The following is a 22928-nucleotide window of genomic DNA, read 5'->3' as shown; positions in this document are numbered from 1 at the left end:
TTACCACTTTGCGTAATTAACTTTACCTCGGATAGACCTAACTCGATCAAAAGCTCTTTCTCCCACCAAATGCAACTGTGATGACAAGCTCCATATAAGGGCATATCGTGTGCAGGGTTTCCCCCACGAGGTTACACATGCACAGTTGTTACCCATCTCTGCTGCTGTGGTGTTCGGCTATATAAAATAATGACATAAAATAATCGCAAATGTTTTAGGTGGAAAAGTACACATTTCCTGACTCAAAAAAAAAAGATTGTTCTTTTGACAAAAAGAATCGGCCCGTATACATTCAATAAAACAATGAATTTGTCCACAGTGAATGCTTAATTCAGCGAGGCCTGTATCCAGCAAAGTCACGAGTCACAGCTGTCTCAGTTCTGCAATCCATGGAAGAAAAAGGGGGAGAGCACACACACCACTGAACTAGTTTAAATGCATGGGGTCCCTTAAACTTCTCCTTTAATGTACACAGTGTACAAACATTAGGAACACCTTCCTAATATAGAGTTGCACTGCCTTTTGCCCTCAAAACAGCCAAATTCGTTGGGCATGGACTCTACAAGGTGTCGAAAGCGTTCCACAGGGATGCTGGCCCGTGTTGACTCCAATGCTTCCCACAGTTGTGTCAAGTTGGCTGGATGTCCTTTGGGTGGTGGACCATTCTTTATACACATGGGAAATTGTTGAGCGTGACACACTCAAACTGGTGCACCATGGCACCTACAACCATACCCCTTTCCATACCCCTTTTTTTGTTTTGCCCATTCACCCATACACATAGACAATCCATGTCTCAGGGCTTAAAAATCCGGTCTTCTGCTCTTCGTCTACACTGATTGAAGTGGATTTAACAAGTGACATCAATACGGGATCATAGCTTTTACGTGGATTCACCTGGCCAGTCTATGTCATGGAAAGACCAGGTGTTCCTAATGTTTTGTATACTTAGTGTAATTCCCGAAGGCTCAGTTTCCATTCCAAACCCTTATAGCTAGGTAGATAACTTTGTGGTGTCGTCATGTTTACCTGTATTTGAATTAGGACATTTCATCAAGAACTCCTGTTAAAATTGTGACCACAAGTCTTTGCTTCAGGCTCCACAAACAAGCACAAAAGGGCAAACAGTGGCCCATACACAACCAGAGTGCAAATGACTACTGTTCTTTGTGATGTAAAGAGGACCATTCTGTCACATGATTGTGTGCTTGGTCTGGAAAGCTGTGCGAGTCCAAGCACACACACACACACACTCCTCTCCTGTCTCCAGGAGAACGCTCACGGGGGCCCAGAGCTCTGGAGGATCTAAAAGCCTGGATGAATATGTTGAGTGCATATGTTACACTGATATCAATATGAGTCTGAACACAAACAAGATGCAGTCTGACACTCACTTGGCATTGCAAATGTATTCACGACCTTGTGGCTTGTGGCTGTTTTGAGATGTTGGCTGGTTAAAACGTCACCTATTTATCCAAACCAAACAACACATTCATTCATTTGGGATATGCGGCGCAGCGGTGGTTTGTGCGGATACCATTATCTTAATTCCAAAACAACATGCTTTGACCCGCCTACCACTTTCGATTCATTTCTCCTCATTTAGATGCTTTCAATTCACAATACGTCTTCAATTTCCGTTTACCAATGGTTCCCCCTTGGTGTTGGAAAAGTTTGAGCTTTTTACAGTTGGATTTTCATTTTTCGCTTTCATTAGTCTCCCATGCTCCCCGATTGTTTCCTTTCGTCCACTTCGAAACCACGTTAAATTATTCATGCCTGTTTTCCACAAATACCTTGGAGATGGAATTAGCAAACAAACAATGCCAGAGACACTAATCCCTGTCTACAGCGAGATCTTCTAATACACTAGAGCTCAGGCCGGCTGTTGACAGGCGTCTGTTACTGTCTTCAACTTCGCCGATCACAGAGCTGTTGACACAATAAACATGTTTACAGAACGACACACACACACCGCCGTAGTGCTAGTAGGGTAATACTGGGGAACAATCACGAGGTTGTGTAGGGCAGCCCACAGAATGACTCTTCTTGTCAACTGTATGACAGAATGTCCTCTGTATTGTCTTAGGAATTCAGCATTCTCTGTATTATCTCTCCAACCCCCATTGTCACACCTCATTGTCACACCTCATTGTCACATCCCATTTCCTAAAAAGTGCACTACTTTTGGTCAGAGACCTATGGGCCCTGGTCAAAAGAAGTGAACTGTAAAAAGAATAGAGTGCAGTTTGGGACATAATCACACTGTAAAACCAAACCAAAGTTTTTTGCACTGTAAATAACTGTATAATCAACAGTATCCTACTGTATTTACTGAATACAGTAGATTACCGTAAATGACATTGTGGAAAAATATTCCTAATTGATGTATTTTGGATGTTACCATAATGATTGATGTATTTTGGACATTATCGTAAAATATGCTATATAAAATACAGCAGCAGTTCACTTACTGTGTTTTGGAATGTTCAAAATAAAATGCCACACAGACCGCAAGGTCAACAAAATCAAAGCACATCCACTAAAGCAGGGATAGCCAACTAGATTCAGCCATGGGACGTTTTTTTTGTCAAAGCGTATGGTCGGAGTTCCAGAACACAATTACAATCATTTGTACACTGAACATATACCACAACTAAGCCCAGAAAGAGATGTATTTAAAAATAACAATCATTTCATAACTTAATTACATTGAGACGCGATCACGTCTCTTTTTATTTTATTTATGGGAATACTTGGTAAACAGATTTCCTGAATGAAACTCCCACATAATTAGCCACCCGTTAGTAAGAGTGCTGTACCAATTTGACTGATGTGGTATCACTGCACCGTCAAATAAATGTGTATAGAGGACAGATTGGAGTGCAGCAAGGCTTAAAGTAACTCTATTGAAAATCTTGCTTTAAAAAGTAGTGCCGTTCAAACAAAGCTTCCTGAAGCATTGAGGTTTTCTAGCGGATTGTGTTGAAAATAATGTAGATTCATTACTCAAGGCTTTGATCAACACAGTGTACACTAGTGGCACCTGCTGCTCAAAATAAATCAGAGCAGCCAAATTACTATAGATGACATCCCCACACCCCGTACTGCATGTGCAGTGTGCAAGCGCCCTTTTGTCTTCATTCAATACCAAACAAATGAGGTGGTAACGAAGCTTCTGATGTCATTGATCTCGTGCTTCTGATATAGTGATACAGGCATCAGAACACTGCTTCGAAGTATACTGCTTAGCGATTTCGACTCATGCCTCGGAGCTCTGGGCAACGTTACATCACTATTTAAAAAGGTCCAGTTGCTGTTAATTCATATCCAAATAATATTGTTGACTCATCCTATATTCATATTTGTGGCCAAAGCATAAATTGGGGAAAAACGCTTACAAACCCTTCCTCACACTGCCCACACTAATTTGTTGTTGGTGAACACCCATACCATTCCAACACAGAAAAGCTGCTTTTTAACATAGTTTTTTTTTTTTGGGGGGGGGGGGGACTATTTCACTCATATTGTAAATAATTATCGGTCATATTTCATAGAAATCTGGAAACACTGGACGGTTACTTTAAACGTTTAATACCAAAATATGGCCATTTATATCACATGCACTTCTGGGGGACTTAACAAAGGCTTCCAAACTGGCATTCTGGCATATGCCGTAATTTGTAAATACATTACCTAGCTGCCAAGCTGTTTGCAGCAATCCCATCTACAGTGCCTTGCGAAAGTATTCGGCCCCCTTGAACTTTGCGACCTTTTGCCACATTTCAGGCTTCAAACATAAAGATATAAGACTGTATTTTTTTGTGAAGAATCAACAACAAGTGGGACACAATCATGAAGTGGAACGACATTTATTGGATATTTCAAACTTTTTTAACAAATCAAAAACTGAAAAATTGGGTGTGCAAAATTATTCAGCCCCCTTAAGTTAATACTTTGTAGCGCCACCTTTTGCTGCGATTACAGCTGTAAGTCGCTTGGGGTATGTCTCTATCAGTTTTGCACATCGAGAGACTGACATTTTTTCCCATTCCTCCTTGCAAAACAGCTCGAGCTCAGTGAGGTTGGATGGAGAGCATTTGTGAACAGCAGTTTTCAGTTCTTTCCACAGATTCTCGATTGGATTCAGGTCTGGACTTTGACTTGGCCATTCTAACACCTGGATATTTATTTTTGAACCATTCCATTGTAGATTTTGCTTTATGTTTTGGATCATTGTCTTGTTGGAAGACAAATCTCCGTCCCAGTCTCAGGTCTTTTGCAGACTCCATCAGGTTTTATTCCAGAATGGTCCTGTATTTGGCTCCATCCATCTCCCCATCCATTTTAACCATCTTCCCTGTCCCTGCTGAAGAAAAGCAGGCCCAAACCATGATGCTGCCACCACCATGTTTGACAGTGGGGATGGTGTGTTCAGCTGTGTTGCTTTTACGCCAAACATAACGTTTTGCATTGTTGCCAAAAAGTTCAATTTTGGTTTCATCTGACCAGAGCACCTTCTTCCACATGTTTGGTATGTCTCCCAGGTGGCTTGTGGCAAACTTTAAACAACACTTTTTATGGATATCTTTAAGAAATGGCTTTCTTCTTGCCACTCTTCCATAAAGGCCAGATTTGTGCAATATGGACAGAGTCTCCCACCTCAGCTGTAGATCTCTGCAGGTCATCCAGAGTGATCATGGGCCTCTTGGCTGCATCTCTGATCAGTCTTCTCCTTGTATGAGCTGAAAGTTTAGAGGGATGGCCAGGTCTTGGTAGATTTGCAGTGGTCTGATACTCCTTCCATTTCAATATTAATCAGTGCACAGTGCTCCTTGGGATGTTTAAAGCTTGGAAAATCTTTTTGTATCCAAATCCGTCTTTAAACTTCTTCACAACTGTATCTCGGACCTGCCTGGTGTGTTCCTTGTTCTTCATGATGCTCTCTGCGCTTTAACGGACCTCTGAGACTATCACAGTGCAGGTGCATTCATACGGAGACTTGATTACACACAGGTGGATTGTATTTATCATCATTAGTCATTTAGGTCAACAATGGATCATTCAGAGATCCTCACTGAACTTCTGGAGAGAGTTTGCTGCACTGAAAGTAAAGGGGCTGAATAATTTTGCACACCCAATTTTTCAGTTTTTGCTTTGTTAAAAAAGTTTGAAATATCCAATAAATGTCGTTCCACTTCATGATTGTGTCCCACTTGTTGTTGATTCTTCACAAAAAAATACAGTTTTATATCTTTATGTTTGAAGCCTGTAATGTGGCAAAAGGTCGCAAAGTTCAAGGGGGCCGAATACTTTCGCAAGGCACTGTAAATACTGTCAAATAAACCCCCATCTCCCCTCAATGAATTTAATTCATTCATTCATTACAGTTACCCTAATAGCACTACAGTAATGCATTGTACTGTTGTTTTACAGTAATTTACAGGCAGACAGTAAGTTATCATAAAAACAATGGGAAAAAAAATATCACAGTAACAGTATTGGATACGGCAAAATATGGTAACTTACAGGCAACTGGCTTCCTGTAAGTTACCGTAAAAACAACAGGAAAGGGTTTAAAGGGCATACTCTGCAGTCTCTAGGCAAAGGGATAGATTCTCAGTTCAGTCTGGATACCAGGGAGAGTGAACTGACCACTCACTAAAATTAGACAGCTTATAAACTGACAGCCTTCACAGTTGGTGCTTTAATAGAGTATGTGAGTATATTATAGGCTGACAGTGATCCCTGCGAGACTACAGGATGTAGTCATGTTAGTGTGGTGGAGTGAGGGTTAGCATGGTGATCTTACAAGCGAGAGTAAACTCAATCCCCTGATATGGGAGATCAATGCTCGTAGCTGAAGTTTCTCTTAGCCTGCAGCTATTGGAACGTGTGCATGCGCCCCATACACAAAAATTATTGTCACTCATTCCCATGACCGTAAACATAGATGAGATGGATATTGCGTCGATCACAATGTATAAATGGGAAATGGAGTGGTGATGTGTGTCATATCGAGTAACCGTCAACAGTGTGTTGCATTGTGTGCTTGTGTGAGTGTGTGTGTGTGTCTCCTGGAAGAGGTGATGCGAGGAGGCCTTTGAGTGCTGCCTGGACTGACAGGTGATGGTAACACGGTAGAGAGAACAGACACACAAACACACACACACGCTGCCAGGGGTACAGACGGAGATGAGAGCGAGGAAGATTTTGATCACCACGCTGAGGCCACTCAACCAGAGAGAGCAGACTCATGCACGCACACGCGCACACACACACAGAGAGAGATAAAAGTGATCTCTAACCTCTATGATCATTGATACAGATGTTAAAACATGAACACAAAGACACACACACACACACACATCCATTTCTCCAGCCGTTACTGTTAGTGTCTCGGTGAGCGGGAGATAAATCCCATTACTTTGTGTGAGGAGCCTAGGTAATTATGTTTGGCATTTTGACAAATGTTTGTTGGACTGAAGGTCAGCTCTGCGTGGAGAGAAGAGGGAAATCAGCGTTCTATGAAACCCATAGATATAAAACACAGATATTCTCCATTGGTGATCTATGCTACTCTGCTCGGCTGGAGGGAAGACAGAGACCAGCATTCTATAGTGTGGCTGTTATAAAAATATATGTGTGTGTGGATATCTTTCCCTGACTGAGTGGAACGCAGTGTCTCAGTCTCTCTTCATTCAAATTGTATCTAAATGATTTATATATGAATTAGATCTCTGCTTATTGTCTCTCTCCCCCTGTGCATCTCTCTCCCTCCCTCCCCCCCTCTCCAGATCTGCTCCAGATGGCCCCGGCTGCTGGCCCCTGTCAGTCCAGAGGATCACAGCTCATTGACCAGGGCTGTGGTTCTCACGGTCTGGAGGCCGGGGCACCCTGCTGGGCCCCTGGGGTCGACCAGCCTTGACAGTCCAAACAAAGGTGTGCCTCACCCCCAGCCGGCCAGCCTACACATCCTCCACACAGCCACCCATCCTTGACCACAGAGTGTGGACAGTGCGTCCCGATCACTGTCTGAGCTTCATAGGGGGGCGAATGCAATTAGTGTGATATGTTAGTGGTTGGAAGAGAAACACATACTTGGTAGACGTAACAGAATAGAATAGTGTGCCATACTTATACATGATGTCATTGACAAGATTTGCCAAGAGTGCTGTGAAGCAATCTGTCCAGAGTAAGCAACAACAAAAATGAAGCATCATCAATTGCATATCCAATGATATGCTGAAATAAATGGAAGATAATGCAAATTGTTTAAAAAAAAAGACAACATTTTATTTTTCAGATGTTTCACAAATGCATGTAAATGTGTTTAACACTGTATGAATGATCTTGGTTCACATACAGTAATTGCTAAGGAAACAAAAACAAACCATGCATGTTTCCACCTATCCAGTTACTGTACACAGAAGAAACAAAAAAGAAGGGAAAATGAGAGGGGTATTACATTTCCCGTGGCTAAAGAAACGTTGGTTAGCAGTGAGCGTAACCAATTTTGACAGAACCAATTTCCCGAGTGAACGTGATTTACATGTTTGCAGAGCAGTCTGAAGTATACAGCTTTTCACCACATTCAGAACCTCATTCGATCAGAGAGAGAGAGAGAGAATAAGGAGAGAGAGCGAGAGAGAGCATAAGCAAATAAAGGAGCAAAAAGTGTCTTTAATGACACATTGCAACATTGTTTTTTACAGCTTGGTCTGCAAGTCATCAAAACTTGAATCAATAATTTCCCGCACGCACACACACACAATAGCCTAGTAGATTTGATCAAGCAGCCGCCTTATCTTTTGTTTTCTAGCCATGCGGGGATTAGTGAGCACAGGTCTTTGTCCACCAGTTTTCCAGTTGAGCAGAACACAAGAGCTCCTAGTAGCTCTTACCTTCACTAATACAGTGAAACCTCCCATCATGCTTTTCACTCCTTCTACCAGTAAGAACCCATAGCCAAAAGATGGCAATACTTTCATTGAGGTAGCAAATCTCCTCTTTATACTGGGCTCTGGTTAAAAGTAGTGCACTATATAGGGAATAGGGTTCCATTTGGGGTGCACACTTTGCTTTCAATGGGATCTCTACCGATAAGTATTTTCAATGGGACCTTTCTCTCCCTATAAGATGGCTTTTCAATTACATATGTGACCCTTTTCAGGAAACTAGGGTCACTACTTCACAGGAGAGCTGTTTGATCATACATTTCTTTTTAAATCAAAATGCATTTTTTGGCAGAAATGCCTTCTCAAACATGTGAACTTTCATGTGCCTTAACAAACTTGTATGCCATCTGTAAATACGAATAAACTTAAATTATGAACCTAGTTGTTTTAGCCACAGAAAAGGCTGTCAACCTTCCTGCTAGTCATGATTGTCTGAGATAATGAGTGGGCTGGACATGCCAAGAGTTTAGTTTAGATTGGCCTGCCATATAGCACGCTTCTGTCTATTTGAGCTGGTGTCGGTAATCCTGTCTGATGCTGCTTTTTTTAGCGTAGTAAAAGTGCAGAAGCCTAATGTCAAATTAAAGTGTACTGTTAGCTAGCTAATGTTAGCTGGCTCACTAGCTAACGTTACGTGTATGCTCTCCACTTTCTGGAGGGTCGAGTTTTGAAATCAGTAGAATTTGAGTATGATAGCTACGGAGCTAGAGAAAACACCTGTCTCCGTATTACATCTTCAAACTAACGGCAACCATGGCAAACGATAGGAGACGTGTCCATCCATTATGTATACGGGTAAGAGTCTAGCTAGCTACATTTACAGATATTACACATTTCTAATTTCGACAGAAAGTCAAAGTGTACTGTCAGCTAGCGAACGTTAGCCGGCTGGCTCGCTAGCTAACATTACATGTACGAAATTGTTATTCGTATCTCAGAGCCATTTGCTTGACTGGTTATAGCCTAATGTTAGCTAGCTAAGATTGAACGTGGTTTATTTGCCACCTGCAGATTCATGCAAGGTGGTAACGTCATGCGTTGGGATCATGGTTCATTGTTTAGCTAGCTAGCTACATGTCTTAACAAAAGACTCCACTATGAAAGTATCAATTTCAATAGAATGTCACTGCAACAGCTGTTGATAGACATACTAGCTGGTTAATATGCTCTGGCTAACTACTCCAGATTTGAAACTGATTTAGTAGAAAGGTATCAAAACACCTCACTCACATAGATGTATAATGTAATAAATAAAATGTATAATGTAAATGTATGTCACGGCATGTAAAGATGAAGAAATGTATTTAAAGTTGCATGTGTAAGACTTTCACAAAGACATGGGAAAAAAGGTGTACATTTAAATGGAGCTATCTTTGACACAGGTCTATTCTCTCAATCAATGTGATCTTGCTCTCTTCTGATTCTTTCCACTAAAAAAGGGGTTTCTATAGATGGTTGTTTGTTAAGCAACAAAACGGACAGGTGCACAACTACTCAGCAAAACAGATAGGGTTGGCGTAGACTGTTGACAACATGTAAACTATATTTTGTCTCCAAATGTTTATTGAAAACAAATTAATTTGCACAATGAGCACTTGTCTCTCAAGTACATCGTTACAGTTGTTGGTTAGCTAGCTAGCGAATTTTGACAGTCAAAACACCTCAAAACAAGACATGGTATCAATAACATGATACAACCGGCTGAAACGAGCCACCTACGATTCCCCACACGGCAGCTTCTTGTCATTAGTGCTAGCTATCTGACTGTTCAGAACCATAACTCAAGCCTTCTGGCCAAATTAATAAGCACGCATACTTTGTGACGTTGTCAGTTGACAACAAAATGCTTTAAAAAAAAATAATACTCAGTATAGAGCTAAACTAAAGAAACACTTCACAGTCAATGGTCAACACACAATGAGGCCAAAGGTTTGATGTGTGTGTGTGTGTGCATACGTATGTGCTTGCGTGCGTGTGAGTGACAAGTTCATCATGCGGCCATGTTGGTGATGCAGTCACACAGAGGTCAAAGGTAACCCAGCATTACCCAGGAGGCCGAGTGATCTGGCTGTCAGTTTATGTTTCACATTCAACCCAGAGCATCTTCATTTCACTTCTGAAGTAGCACAGTATGAGTATTATAGGTATAAAACATTCTGGAAAATAATTTATAATAATGCAGAATAATATAATTTCAGTGCATTCGGAAAGTATTCAGACCTCTTTACTTTTTCCACATTTTACTTTCCAACAGGACAACGACTCTAAGCACACAGCCAAGACACTGCAAGGAGTGGCTTCGGGACAAGTCTCTGAATGTCCTTGAGTGGCCCAGCCAGAGCCTGGACTTGAACCTGATCGAACATCTCTGGAAAGATTTGAAAATAGCTGTGCAGCAACGCTCCTCATCCAACCTGACAGAGCGTGAGAGGATCTGCTGAGAAGAATGGAAGAAACTCTTTAAATACAGGTGTGCCAAGCCTGTACTGTCATACCCAAGAAGACTCAAGGCTGTAATCGCTGCCAAAGGTGTTTCAACAAAGTACTGAGTAAAGGGTCTGAATACTTACGTAAATGTGATATTTCCGTTTTTATTTTTAGTAACTTGGGGTCTGTGTACCCACATCCATACTCACACATGCAGTCAGAGCCAGCCCTAGCCTTTTGGGGGCCCTAAGATTAAATATTTTTTAGTTAATTTCCTGCAGTTCTTGCCATGGGATGCAGAGAAAATGTTGCAGTTTTAAAGAAAGTTTGCTGCAATTCTACACATTTTGCCATAGGTCGGAGAGAAATGCTGGCATTTTTTTTACATGATATCTGAGTGAGAGTGATTAACAATAATCAATGAGGGCCCCCCAGTCAGTAATTTGACCATGATTACTACAAGTTCAGATAGCTGGCTAAACTAATTTACCAACCTACAATTTATTTTGTTGACATGGGGTATTTGAGTGACTTTCTGTGACTGACATAAGAGAAAACTGCTGATACACAAACACATTTCAAAATTGTACCTTGTTTATTCTACTATTCTAACTCCCAACAATAAGTTTAGACTGAGTTCTCAATTATTTTGTCGTTTTTGGAAAGTGATCCACGGGCCTACAAAAGGGGGAGAGGGGGCAGTTGCCCATCCCTGTACTATACATTGCCCAACTGAAAAAGTGTGACTGTCTAAGGGTGGATATATAAGTATTCCTCCTGCCATTGTAAAAGACACGCTGCTTGCTTAGTGAGTACCACTTCCTCCTGATTCGGCCCATACCTGCCGTGAACTTCCGACCTCTGCCTTGCTAGTACACGTGACCGCCCTCCCTCAAGTGTCTTAGCTGATCGCACCACTTCAAAAGCTAGCTAAGGAAGCAACGCAAGCGGGACACTTAAGGCTGAGGCTCAGTCAGTCATTGGTATTCTGGTCGGTTGGATTCATAATTCATCAATAGTGGTCAGGATGCTGATCATGTCGACTTAACATTTGGTCTGACATTTCAGCCCGAACTCGCTGCTGTCATTAGTTCTCCCCCCACGATGACTAATCAACAGTCGAATCACTCCACATAGACACGGACAGACGCGCACCAGCGTGGAAGCATGCAAGCATATACGCGCGCACACACACACACACACGGAGACATCTCAAACCGAGTACTGATAGATGTACCCATAGGGGTCTACAGCACTAGAATTGGGGAGTGACGGTTATTCTGGTTAATGTGATAACATGGATCTACATGTGAAAACATGATCTCGTGTGAAATAAATGTGACAACATGGGATTGCAACATTTCAAGTGTTTCACAATTGCAGTTCAACATGTGAGAGTTAGATTTTCACATGTAAAAGTTTGTGAAAGTGCAATTGTCACATGTTATTCTCCTCACATGTGAAAAGGTGGTACTAACATGTAAACTCTCAATTTAATACAACATATGGTTTCACAGGTGAACAACTGACCTCACGTGAAAAAAAAAAAAAAAATCACCTGTTTGGGAATGAAAATGACATGGGGGTTTTCAAGTAAGTGGTACACTGTTCAGCTAAAATAGTGTAAACTAATCTTTAATCAATGAGAATATGACCCCACCAATATGACCCCACCTGAGATTTGAGCTCCCAACCTCTGGATTTAGGGTATTATCTTTCTGCAGCGCTGCAAAGTCTATAGCATTTCTCTACACATTTATCACCCATAATACATCTCTGCACTTAGAAAAAGAGTGTCATCCGCACTTCTTTTTTAGTTGTCCATTAATCTGACTATTCTCTCATCATTGATTTCATTAGCAATTTTAGGGTTTTTCTGTATAGTTGTCTAATGTTGGTGGGTAATATTATTCTGTTTAGTGTTCTCTCAATTACTATGATAAATATAATGGTTTTTCTTTAGTGTTTTTTTTTTTTTAACAAAGCTGAGATTGACTTTAAAAGTCCAAAGTGTAGGGACACAGGTGAAATCAGTTATTGACACAAACATGGTGGCGTAGCAGGAAGATCAGAATGCCATGAAAGAAGAAGCTGGGAGTTCAAAATCCCAGGTGAGGACACTATGTATTCACTATGTATTCACGTATGTCAAAGTGGGTCAAATATGCCAATTGCAAAACACGGTGACCGCGTGACATTCTGGGGAGATCCTAACTGCTGTTTCTTTAAAAAAAAATTGCAAGACATTACCGGTGAAAATTCATATGAAAAATACTGTGAAATGGGTGAAGATTTGAAACCACACGTTAAAGGTTGTGAGATCACATTTGAAAAAACACATTTGGAACTTCATGTCATTCAAATCATTGCATGTGAAGTGTTCCAAAAACACATGATATCACATGGCTTTTCCGTAAGGGCCTTCTTCCTATTTCCTAGTGTTGTTGTAGCATCTCTGTAAATGGATAGGACAGAAACCAACCACTATAGACCACCCAATAATACATCCGGAGAGTGGTGCCAAATTCCACTGAATGAAACAGCACATTTTAGCCAATATAAAAAGGCTCCATGTGGTTTGTGTTAGTGTCGTTACTGTTGTTGTTCCAACCCCAATGTTATTGACTGTTGGACTGTTGCTCGCTGCTTCTCAAAGTCATTTCCAGCCGAAGCAAGGGCGTCACACTCCCTTGTTGATCAAGTTCAGACAATGCCAGCGGTGCGGTGTAGTGTAATGCGGTGCGGGAGCAATGCATACTGAAATAACAAATCCCCCCCCCCACCCCACTCTCATCATGACACCTTTCTATCAGACCACATCAAACTGCCTGGCTTTACGACGGCGAGCTTGTCTGAGCCTGTCCGTCAGTCTAGCGGATGTGCGAGGAGAGCAGATGAAGCCCATCCAGGGTCACCCTCTACATCCCAAATGGCACCGACTCCCTATATAGTGCACTCCTTTTGACCAGAGAGTGCACTAAATAGGGAATCGGCTGCCATTTGGGCCACAGCCTATGTATCTGAGTAGGGCACGCTTGTCATCCTGTGTGAAACACAAACATGACAAAATATTTGTGCGAATCAATGATCAACTCTGCTTTGAGACGATCAGAGGTTTTACTGTGACTTTCTTCAATGGTGAAACCAATAAGTGATGATGAGCACGATATAGGTAATGATTAGTGGGTGGATTTTGGATGATATCGACTGGTGCAAATGAGAGAGTGGTCGTACCTGCAACGTGGGCCAGATCTGCAGTGCTGACATTACGAGGGTTGGAGCCCACCCTGAAGGTCACAGCTGGACCCAGCACTCTGAAATATAGAAGCAAAAGAGGAAAAGCTAGCTACACCCCCAAAACTCAGTTTTCTTCAATTCAACCGCAGACCGAGGTAGAAAAAGACTGAGAGACAGAGGACTAGAGAGTAGAGTGGAGAGCAGAGAAAGACAGAGTGACTCCCTGAGAGCTTCAGCTACCAGCAAGCTTCAAATCATCTAACATCTTTAATAGCAGCCAGTGGAGGGAGTTTGTTTTATCTTTCTGTTTGAATTTGAACAAAACACCAAACATGAACGTGTGGCACTGTACTGCAGCTGAGAACCTTCGCTTTGCCCCTCTGGCTACCCGTCTATTTGCCCCCTATGTCCCCACTGTCGAGCTCGTAAACTGAACACACTCCTCGCTCTCCAGTGCAGTATACATGTTTAACTATGCTAATCATGGCCAAAATAGAAACTAACCAGACTGGACAGGATGAAGAAACTCCCTACAGTCACAGTAAAACAAAAATATCTACAGAAGCACAGTCCCAACGTCAGCAACAATCCCAACAGAGAAAAATCCTTCTCCGAGACCAATAGGCAGAAAGCCAACAGCAATTGGTAAAATAAAATATATTCTGCAGGGTTTAATGGTGGTGTGACAAACTTAGGTCTAAGGTACAAGCCAGGGCGTTGTTGTATTGCAATACATTTGATATACTATGGTATGGTAAGGTCTTTTACATCTTGCCAGGGAGAAAACCTTTTGCCTGATTACAAAATTATGATTCACAAGCCATTGAATCAAAACAGTATTGCAAAAAGAGGTATCACGGTATCTCTGACGAGGAGGAGTAGTAAGGATCGGAGGACCAATGCACAGCGTGGTACGTGTTCATGCTCTTAACTAAAACAATCGAACACGGAAACAAAACAATAAACGACACGTGAAATAACCAACCGAAACAGTTCCGTGTGGAACACACAGACACAGAAAATAAACACCCACCAAACACAAGTGGGAACAGGCTACCTAAGTATGATTCTCAATCAGAGACAACTAACGACACCTGCCTCTGATTGAGAACCATACCATTCCAGGACAAACGCAAAACACAACATAGAAAACGGAACATAGACAACCCACCCAACTCACGCCCTGACCATACTTAAACAAAGACATAACAAAGGAACTAAGGTCAGAACATGACACTTACGGCCCTATATAGTACTTTAGTACCTTTGTTTCTATCAAGAACATAAAAGGGTTCTTTGGCTGTCCCCATCGGAGTACCCTTTGAAGGACCCTTTTTGGTTCAAGGTAGAACCTGTTAAAGTTCCATGTGGAAGTTAAATTATTTTCCACAGAACTCAAAATAGTTACACCAAAAAGGGTTATCCTATGGGGACAGCTGAAGAACCCTTTAGGAGCCCCTTTTTTTTAAAAGAGTGTAGAGCAGTGGTTGAGGGGAAAAGTCAGAATCCCAGGAAGCGTGAGGTGTGAAGGGGCATCGTTAGGTGAAGTGACACCCCACCTCCCCAATGTGACCCTCATAAACCACCTTTATTCAGACTGTATCCCAGATGGCATCCTATTCCCTACATAGTGCACTACTCTTGTCTGGGAACCCTATGGGCCCTGTTCAAAAATAATGCACTGCGTAGGGAATAGAGTGCCATTTGGGATGAATTTTAAGTCATTTTTCACCGGTTGTGTTTGGCCTTGGAAGTCTAGTTACTTCCAGCCTCAGTGTATAAACTGGGGGGAGATCCATCATCACACTGCCAGCCTACTGTAACCCAGCCTGAGAGAAAACTATCCGTCACAGCCACCATCGGAGACATGGGTCGCGCGTCTCAAATAGCACCCTAATCCCTATATAGTGCACACCTTCACTATATAGGGAATAGTGTGCCTTTTGGGATAAAATCAGGGGCATAGCTTTGAATGAGCATTGAATTAGCAACTTTCCTCACTGTTAACCCCGTTTACTGGCTTCCAGGGTTCAACATTAACGCTTGTCCACTTGCAAGTAAAACAAATTGTCGGACAAGCAGATTATAGATTTAAATTGTCCGAATGGCCACAACTGCAGGATATATAATACTTGGGATCAGAGACCAGCAGCCTTCCATTGTCAATACCAGTCATAATAATGCATTTTATTTTGTGAAGTGGTTCCTTGCATGATACAACATAACTTTCTGTCACCGTTTTGGCTTTTTTTAAAGTTTTTTTGACAAGTGACTGAGCTTTATGACATGTAAAAAATCTGTTCTACTTCTGTGATGGACAACCCAACTAACAACAAAGGTTCCCACAACTGTTCCCTTAAAAGTGTCATTAGGTCACTAACTAAAGTCTTCACAGGAATGTTCCTGTAACGTACAAGGAATATTTCCAAGAGACCATTCCCTTAATGTCAAATAGATCATACCCAGAATGTGGTTGTTCTAGACATGTTTCTTGAGAATGTAGCAAAAGCATTCATGTACCAGTTTTCGGTGGGTTAGGAGAATATTCCATGTCTACAGACGTTTCATGGGAATGTTGCAAAACCATTTGTGTCCCCCCCCCCATTTTTTTAAAATTACAGATCACGTCTTGTTACCGAGCCAATTAAGGCCCTGATTGGTGAACCACTGATCCATTCACAGCTATTTGTCTGTTGGCAAGGTTAGGGATACTCACACACACAATGTTTTAAATGTACATGATGGCATTGTGCATGTTCAATTATTTAGTAATCATTACTCAACATGTCCTCACCCGGAATTTGAACTCACAACCTCTTGGTTGACGGTAGTCCGATCGTCCTGCTACGACCATGTTCGTGTAAGGAATATTCTCCTAACCCTCTGGACACAGGAATGTTCCTGCAACATTCTCATGAAACATGTCTAGAACATTCATATCTTGTATTCTGAGAACGTGACAACCATGTTCTGTGCATGTTCGGTGGAACGTTGATGGAATATTCCCTTAACTCTCAGAAAACTGGACACTTGAATGTTCTTCTGTTTGCTCTGTCAAATGTTAATGTTTTCACAATCTGTCCCACATTCTTCCTGGTGCCAATGGTCTGCCAGGAATTTACGTAGATGCATCTGAAATGAAACGGTTGTGTTTTTCTTCCTAAAATAATTGTCTAAATAGACTCTGGAAAAAACAGTACTTCATGGTGATTGAGTTGGATAAGTTATCTATCAAAACTCTGCTGGTGTTCTGTGTAATCGAATGGGGTTTATAAGCTCAGTGCTCATATTAGCTCAGTTGAGGGAAGTGTGTGTGTGTTTGTTTATGCACGTGTTCGTCCGCGTGTCGGCGTGTACACGTGTTCGCGCTTGTGCAGACATTGTGTGTGTGTGACACAAATCAAATGTTATTTGTCACATGCGCCAAATACAACAGGTGTAGACCTTCCTGTGAAATGCTTACTTACAAGCCCAACAATGCAGTTAAGAAAATAGAGTTAAGAAAATATTTACTAAATAAGCTAACATTGAAAAAAAGGATCAAAATGAAATAACAATAACGAGGCTATATACAGGGGGTACACCGAGTCAATGTGCGGGGGTACAGGTTTATCTCTGTGTGTGTGTGTGTGTGTGTGGGTCCATCAGTTCACCAGGTTCAGTTCAGTTCAGCGTACCTCAGTGTCTGAGGAGGCCACTCCCCCTAGTGCATATGATAAGTAAAACATTTACGTCATCTCTGTAGAGCAAAGAACATCAGCATGGGCAAGGTAAAGTGCTGTTTTTATACATAACAGTATCCAATGTAGAAACTTAAATCCATTCCAAAACAAGCACCCCGAAGCTAAACCACCTCATTTGTATTATGATAATCTTTTCATATGGCTCGTATTCTCTCCTCTATGGAGTATCTCTTTTCACCTCATTCAATCTCATGCCGTACGCATACAGAGAGAGAAGCTTGAAATTGTGCACTACATAGGCAATAGGGTTCCATTTGGGACGTAACTGTGGTCTCAGTGTGTTCTGACCCTCACTAGCAGCCAGAGTTGGCTCACATTGAGACGGGTGCTTTCATAGTCTCACCTGCTGAGCATACTGGAGAGAAACACAATGAGCTCCGGCTCACATCACAGGCAAACAGACGCCCATCATTACTCAATAAATATGCTTCTAACACAGCGCATTTAGTCCAAAAGGAGGGAAAAACAGTGCAGACAAAGGATACATTAGCAGGCATCTATATCTCTGTATATCGGTCTCCTGGAACAGAATAGATAGGAGCTAGCTATCATCTCGGTGTGGTATAATAGAGCCAGTCTGGAGATGCATGACTCAACCTCATAAAACCTTGGCACACACACTGCAGCCAGCCATGTCAATGCCTCTCCTTTAGAGAGCAAAATTATTAATTTAGAACTGTTTCTAAAATCAAGTGTATTGAAAAAAATATAAACGAAACATGTAAAGTGTCCCATGTTTCATGAGCTGAAATAAAAGATCCCAGAAATGTTCCATATGCACAAAAAGCATATTTTTCTCAAATTGTGTGCACAAATTTGTTTCCATCCCTGTTAGTGAGCATTTCTCCTTTGCCTAGATAATCCATCCACCTGACAGGTGTGGCATATCAAGAAGCTGGTTAACTTCTTCGGGTCAGGGGGCAGTATTTGGAAGTTTGGATGAATGAGGTGCCCAAAGTAAACTACCTGACACTCAGGCCAGAAGCTAGGATAGGCATGTAATTGGTAGTATTGGATAGAAAACACTCTAACGTTACCAAAACTGTTAAAATAATGCCTGTGAGTATAACAAAACTGATATAGCAGGCGGAAACCCGAGGACAATCCATCCAGAATTGGCTTTTTTCAGCTCACCCCTGATTACTATGGCTGTGAATGGGAATATAAAAGGAACACCTCCCAGATTGCAGTTCCTAGGACTTCCACTAGATGTCAACAGTCTTTAGAAAGAGTTTTAGGCTTGTTTTTTGAAAAACTAGCTAGAATTTGTAGTTTTTAGTAAGTGGCTTCCAATTTGGCTGTAGTGTTTGTTGCGCGTTCCGGTGAGGGCGCGTACTTCGTTATTTATCTCCTGTAATGGTCTCCGGTATTCTCCGTCTTAACTTTTATCGTTTATTTACTTATTAGGGTACCTGAGGATTGATTAGGAACGTTGTTTGATATGTTTGGAAGAAGTTTATTGTTAATTTACGAGATTAATTTGAATGAGGGAAACCGGTGGATTACTGAGTCAAGCGCGCCAATGAAACTGACATTTTTGGGATATAAAGAAGGACTTTATCGAACAAAAGGAACATGTATTATGTAGCTGGGACCCTTGTGATTGCAACCAGATGAAGAACTTCAAAGGTAAGTGATTTATTTTATCGCTATTTCTGACTTTCGTGACGCCTCTGCTTGGTTGGAAATGTATGTAATGCTTTTGTGTGCGGGGCGCTGTCCTCAGATAATCGCATGGTGTGCTTTCGCTGTAAAGCCTTTTTGGAATCTGACAAAGGTGCTAGATTAACAAGAAGCGAAGCTTTTAAATGATGTATGACACTTGTATTTTCATGAATGTTTAATATTACAATCTTTGTCATTTGAATTTTGCGCTCTTCAATTTCACCGGATGTTGTCGTGGTGGGATGCTAGCGTCCCAATGATCCGTAAAGAAGTTAAACAGCTTGATAATTACAAAGGTGCACCTTGTGCTGGGGGCAATAAAAGGCCACTCTGAAATGTGCAGTTTTGTCACACAACACAATGCCAAAGATATATCAAGTTATGAGGGAGCATGCAATTGGAATGGTGACTGCAGGAATGTCCACCAGATCTGTTGCCAGAGAATGTAGTAATAATTTATCTACCATAAGCCGCGTCCAATGTCATTTTGCCTTACAACCACAGACCATGTGTAACCACGCCAGCCCAGAACTTCCACATCCAGCTTCTTCACCTGCGGGATCATCTGAGACCAGCCACCCTGACAGCTGAGGAATACTGAGTATTTCTGTCTGTAATAAAGCCCTAAAAACTAATTCTAACTGGCTGGGCCTGGCTCCCGAGTGGGTGGGCCTATGCACACCCAGGCCCACCCGTGGCTGCGCCCCTGCCCAGTCATGTGAAATCCATAGATTACTGCCTAATGAATACATTTCAATTGACTGATTTCCTTACATCAACTGTAACTCAGTAAAATAATTGAAATTGTTGAATGTTGCGTTTATATTTTTGTTCAGATTATATATATATATTATGCAACCTCTTTTGTCCAAAGCGATTTACAGTCACGCGTGCATTCATTTCATTTTTATATCGGTGGCCCCAGCGGGTCCTTGGCAATGCAAGTGCCATGCTGTACTGAGACACACAGGACCACAATGTAGATAATGTCATCTTCAACTCACAAATAATGGTACTAAGCACCTGAATAGCTGTGGGCATTTATAGAAACAAGGCATACTGTTTGCATCTCTGGCATCTTTCATATGATACTGTTCTGTGAGAAGTAACCAGACTTGCCTTCTCCTGGAGTAGAGGCTTGAAAGGCTTATCAGACTCAGTTCGTACATGTCTTCTCTGCCTCCCATGGCCTGGTTCCAGCAGCACAGAACTACCATGAGAAACTAGCTGGGTTCAAGGATAGTTCACCTAGTCAATAAAACATTGACACTGCTTTCTCTCTCCAGTGGGATTCTGTGTGAGTGAGTGTGTGTGCGCGCATGTGTGTGAGTGCAGGTGTCCGTGTGTTTATGCATGTGTGCTAGTGTCCGTGTATTAATGCGTGTGTGCATGCGTGAGCACGTGTGTGTGTGTGCATACTTATGTACTTGCACGTGTGAACGTGTGTGTTTCTCATGTGTTTTCACAAAAAAAAGACCATATTATTAAGAACCATGACTGTTTTTTAAATGTGTTTAGTGCCATCAACAACAATAAGGCAGTGATGTGGCAGGGAAGCACAGCTAAGAGCTGCCCAGTGACACAAGCCTACCGGACGAGCTAAACTACTTCTATGCTCGCTTCGAAGTAAATAACACTGAAACATGCATGAGAGCACCAGCTGTACCGGAAGACTGTGTGATCATGCTCTCCCCAGCCAATGTGAGTAAGACCTTTAGACAGGTCAAAATTCACAAGGCCGCTGGGCCAGACGGTTTACCAGGACGTGTACTGCGTGCATGCGCTGACCAACTAGCAAGTGTCTTCACTGACATTTTCAGCCTCTCTCTGTCCAAGTCTGTAATACCAACATGTTTTTTGGCAGACCACCTTAGTGTGCCCAAGAACACTAAGGTAACCTTCCTAAATTACTACCGACCCATAGCACTCACGTCTGTAGCCATGAAGTGCTTTGAAAGGCTGGTCATGGCTCATATTAACACCATCATCCCAGAAACCCTAGACCCACTCCAATTTGCATATCACCCCAAAAGATTCATAGATGATGCAGTCTCATAGTACTGCACTCCACACTGCCCTTTCCCACCTGGACAGAAGGAACACCTATGTGAGAATGCTATTCATTGACTAGAGCTCAGCATTAAACACCATAGTACCCTCAAAGCTCATCAATAAGCTAAGGACCCTGGGACTAAACACCTCCCTCTGCAACTGGATCCTGGACTTCCTGACGGGCCGCCCCCAGGTTGATCCTCAACACAGGGGTGCGTGCTCAGCCCCCTCCTGTACTCCCTGTTCACTCCCTGTTCACTCACGGCTAGGCACGACTCCAACATCATCATTAAATTTGCCGATGACACAACAGTGGCAGGCCTGATCACCGACAATGATGAGGCAGCCTATAGGGAGGAGATCAGATACCTGGCCGTATGGTGCCAGGACAACAACCTCTCCCTCAACCTGATCAAGACAAAGGAGATGATTGTGGACTACAGAAAAAAGAGGGCCGAGCACGCCTCCATTCCCATCGACGGGGCTGTAGTGAAGCAGGTTGAGAGCTCCAAGTTCCTTGGTGTCTACATCGCCAACAAACTAACATGGTCCAAGCACACCATGACAGTTGTGAAGCGGGCACGGCAAAACCTGTTCCCCCTCAGGAGACTGAAAAGATTTGGCATGGGTCCTCAGATCCTCAAAAGGTTTTACAGCTGCACCATTGAGAGCACTGGTTGCATCACTGCCTGGTATGGCAACTGCTCGGCCTCCGACCGCAAGGCACTACAGAGGGTAGTGCGAACAGCCCAGTACATCACTGGGGTCAAGCTTCCTGCCATTCAGGACCTCTATACCAGGCGGTGTCAGAGGATGGCCCTGAAAATTGTCAAAGACTCCAGCCACCTGGACTGTTCTAGACTGTTCTCTCTGCTACCACACAAGCGGTACCAGAGCACCAAGTCTAGGTCCACGAGGCTAAACAGCTTCTATCCCCAAGCCATAAGACTCCTGAACATCTAGTCAAATGGCTACCCAGACTATTACTTGCCCCTCCCCCGCTCCCCACACCACTCTATGTTGTCATCTATGCATAATCACTTTAAATAACTCTACCTACATGTACATACTACCTCAACTAACCAGTGCCTCTGCACATTGACTCTGTACTGGCACCCCCCTGTATATATTGTTATTTTTTAAAACTTTTTAATTACTTATTTTTTTGAACTGCATTGTTAGTTAGGGGCTCGTAAGTAAGCATTTCACTGTAAGGTCTACACCTGTTGTATTCAGCGCATGTGACTAACACAATTTGATTTGATGTGAACCCAACAGAATCCAATCCAGAATATGACCTGATCAAATGTCGTGCAATATATAGGGAATAGGCTTCCGTTTGGGAAGCATCCCATTAGAGCTGATTTCTCTTTCCAGAGGAACACAAACACACAAAAGGTCAGAATAAGAAGGCTGCGCACTCCGCTACTGCACTGCAGGGGCAGCTTCACACACAGTGCTTCCTTCACACACAGTGCTTCCCGTTTCTGGAGTCCTGGAAACCTTTATTCGGTTCCCTGAGCTTACACTGGAGAAGAAGAAAAAAACATCTTCCTCTTCAGAATTTTAAATGGTCTTTTATTTTAGACAAGGGGTGTCAAACCTAATTCCCAGAGGGCCATGTGTCTGCTGCTTTTCTGCAGTTGCTACATCCATTTCAGGACTTTAAAGTAAGGATATATAGCCATTGATTCTAGATGAATATAAGTTATAAATGCCTCAAGAGCATAGTGAATCTTTCTTACCACACCTGAAACCAAAATATAAGCTTGTTTTACGCAAATGAATGTAATGTAAACGAAGTACCTGTAAACAAACACAGCTTCAAAACATCGTTTGAACTATC

The 22928-nt window shown here is 42.2% G+C and overlaps 1 protein-coding gene across 1 annotated transcript in view; it reads right to left on the bottom strand.

Moving 5' to 3' along the window:
• LOC110535589 (receptor-type tyrosine-protein phosphatase N2) overlaps positions 1-22928 on the bottom strand; it is a 288776-nt gene that overhangs the window by 154147 nt on the left and 111701 nt on the right. The window contains exon 10 of the mRNA XM_021620665.2: positions 13620-13699. Within this exon, the coding sequence (XP_021476340.1) occupies positions 13620-13699 (80 nt within the window). The remainder of the gene's footprint in view (positions 1-13619; positions 13700-22928) is intronic.

This window comes from Oncorhynchus mykiss, chromosome 11, assembly GCF_013265735.2.
Source record: "Oncorhynchus mykiss isolate Arlee chromosome 11, USDA_OmykA_1.1, whole genome shotgun sequence".
NCBI lineage: Eukaryota > Metazoa > Chordata > Actinopteri > Salmoniformes > Salmonidae > Oncorhynchus > Oncorhynchus mykiss.
The sequence above is the reverse complement of the archived record's forward strand: the minus strand, read 5'-3'. Positions and strand labels throughout refer to the sequence as shown.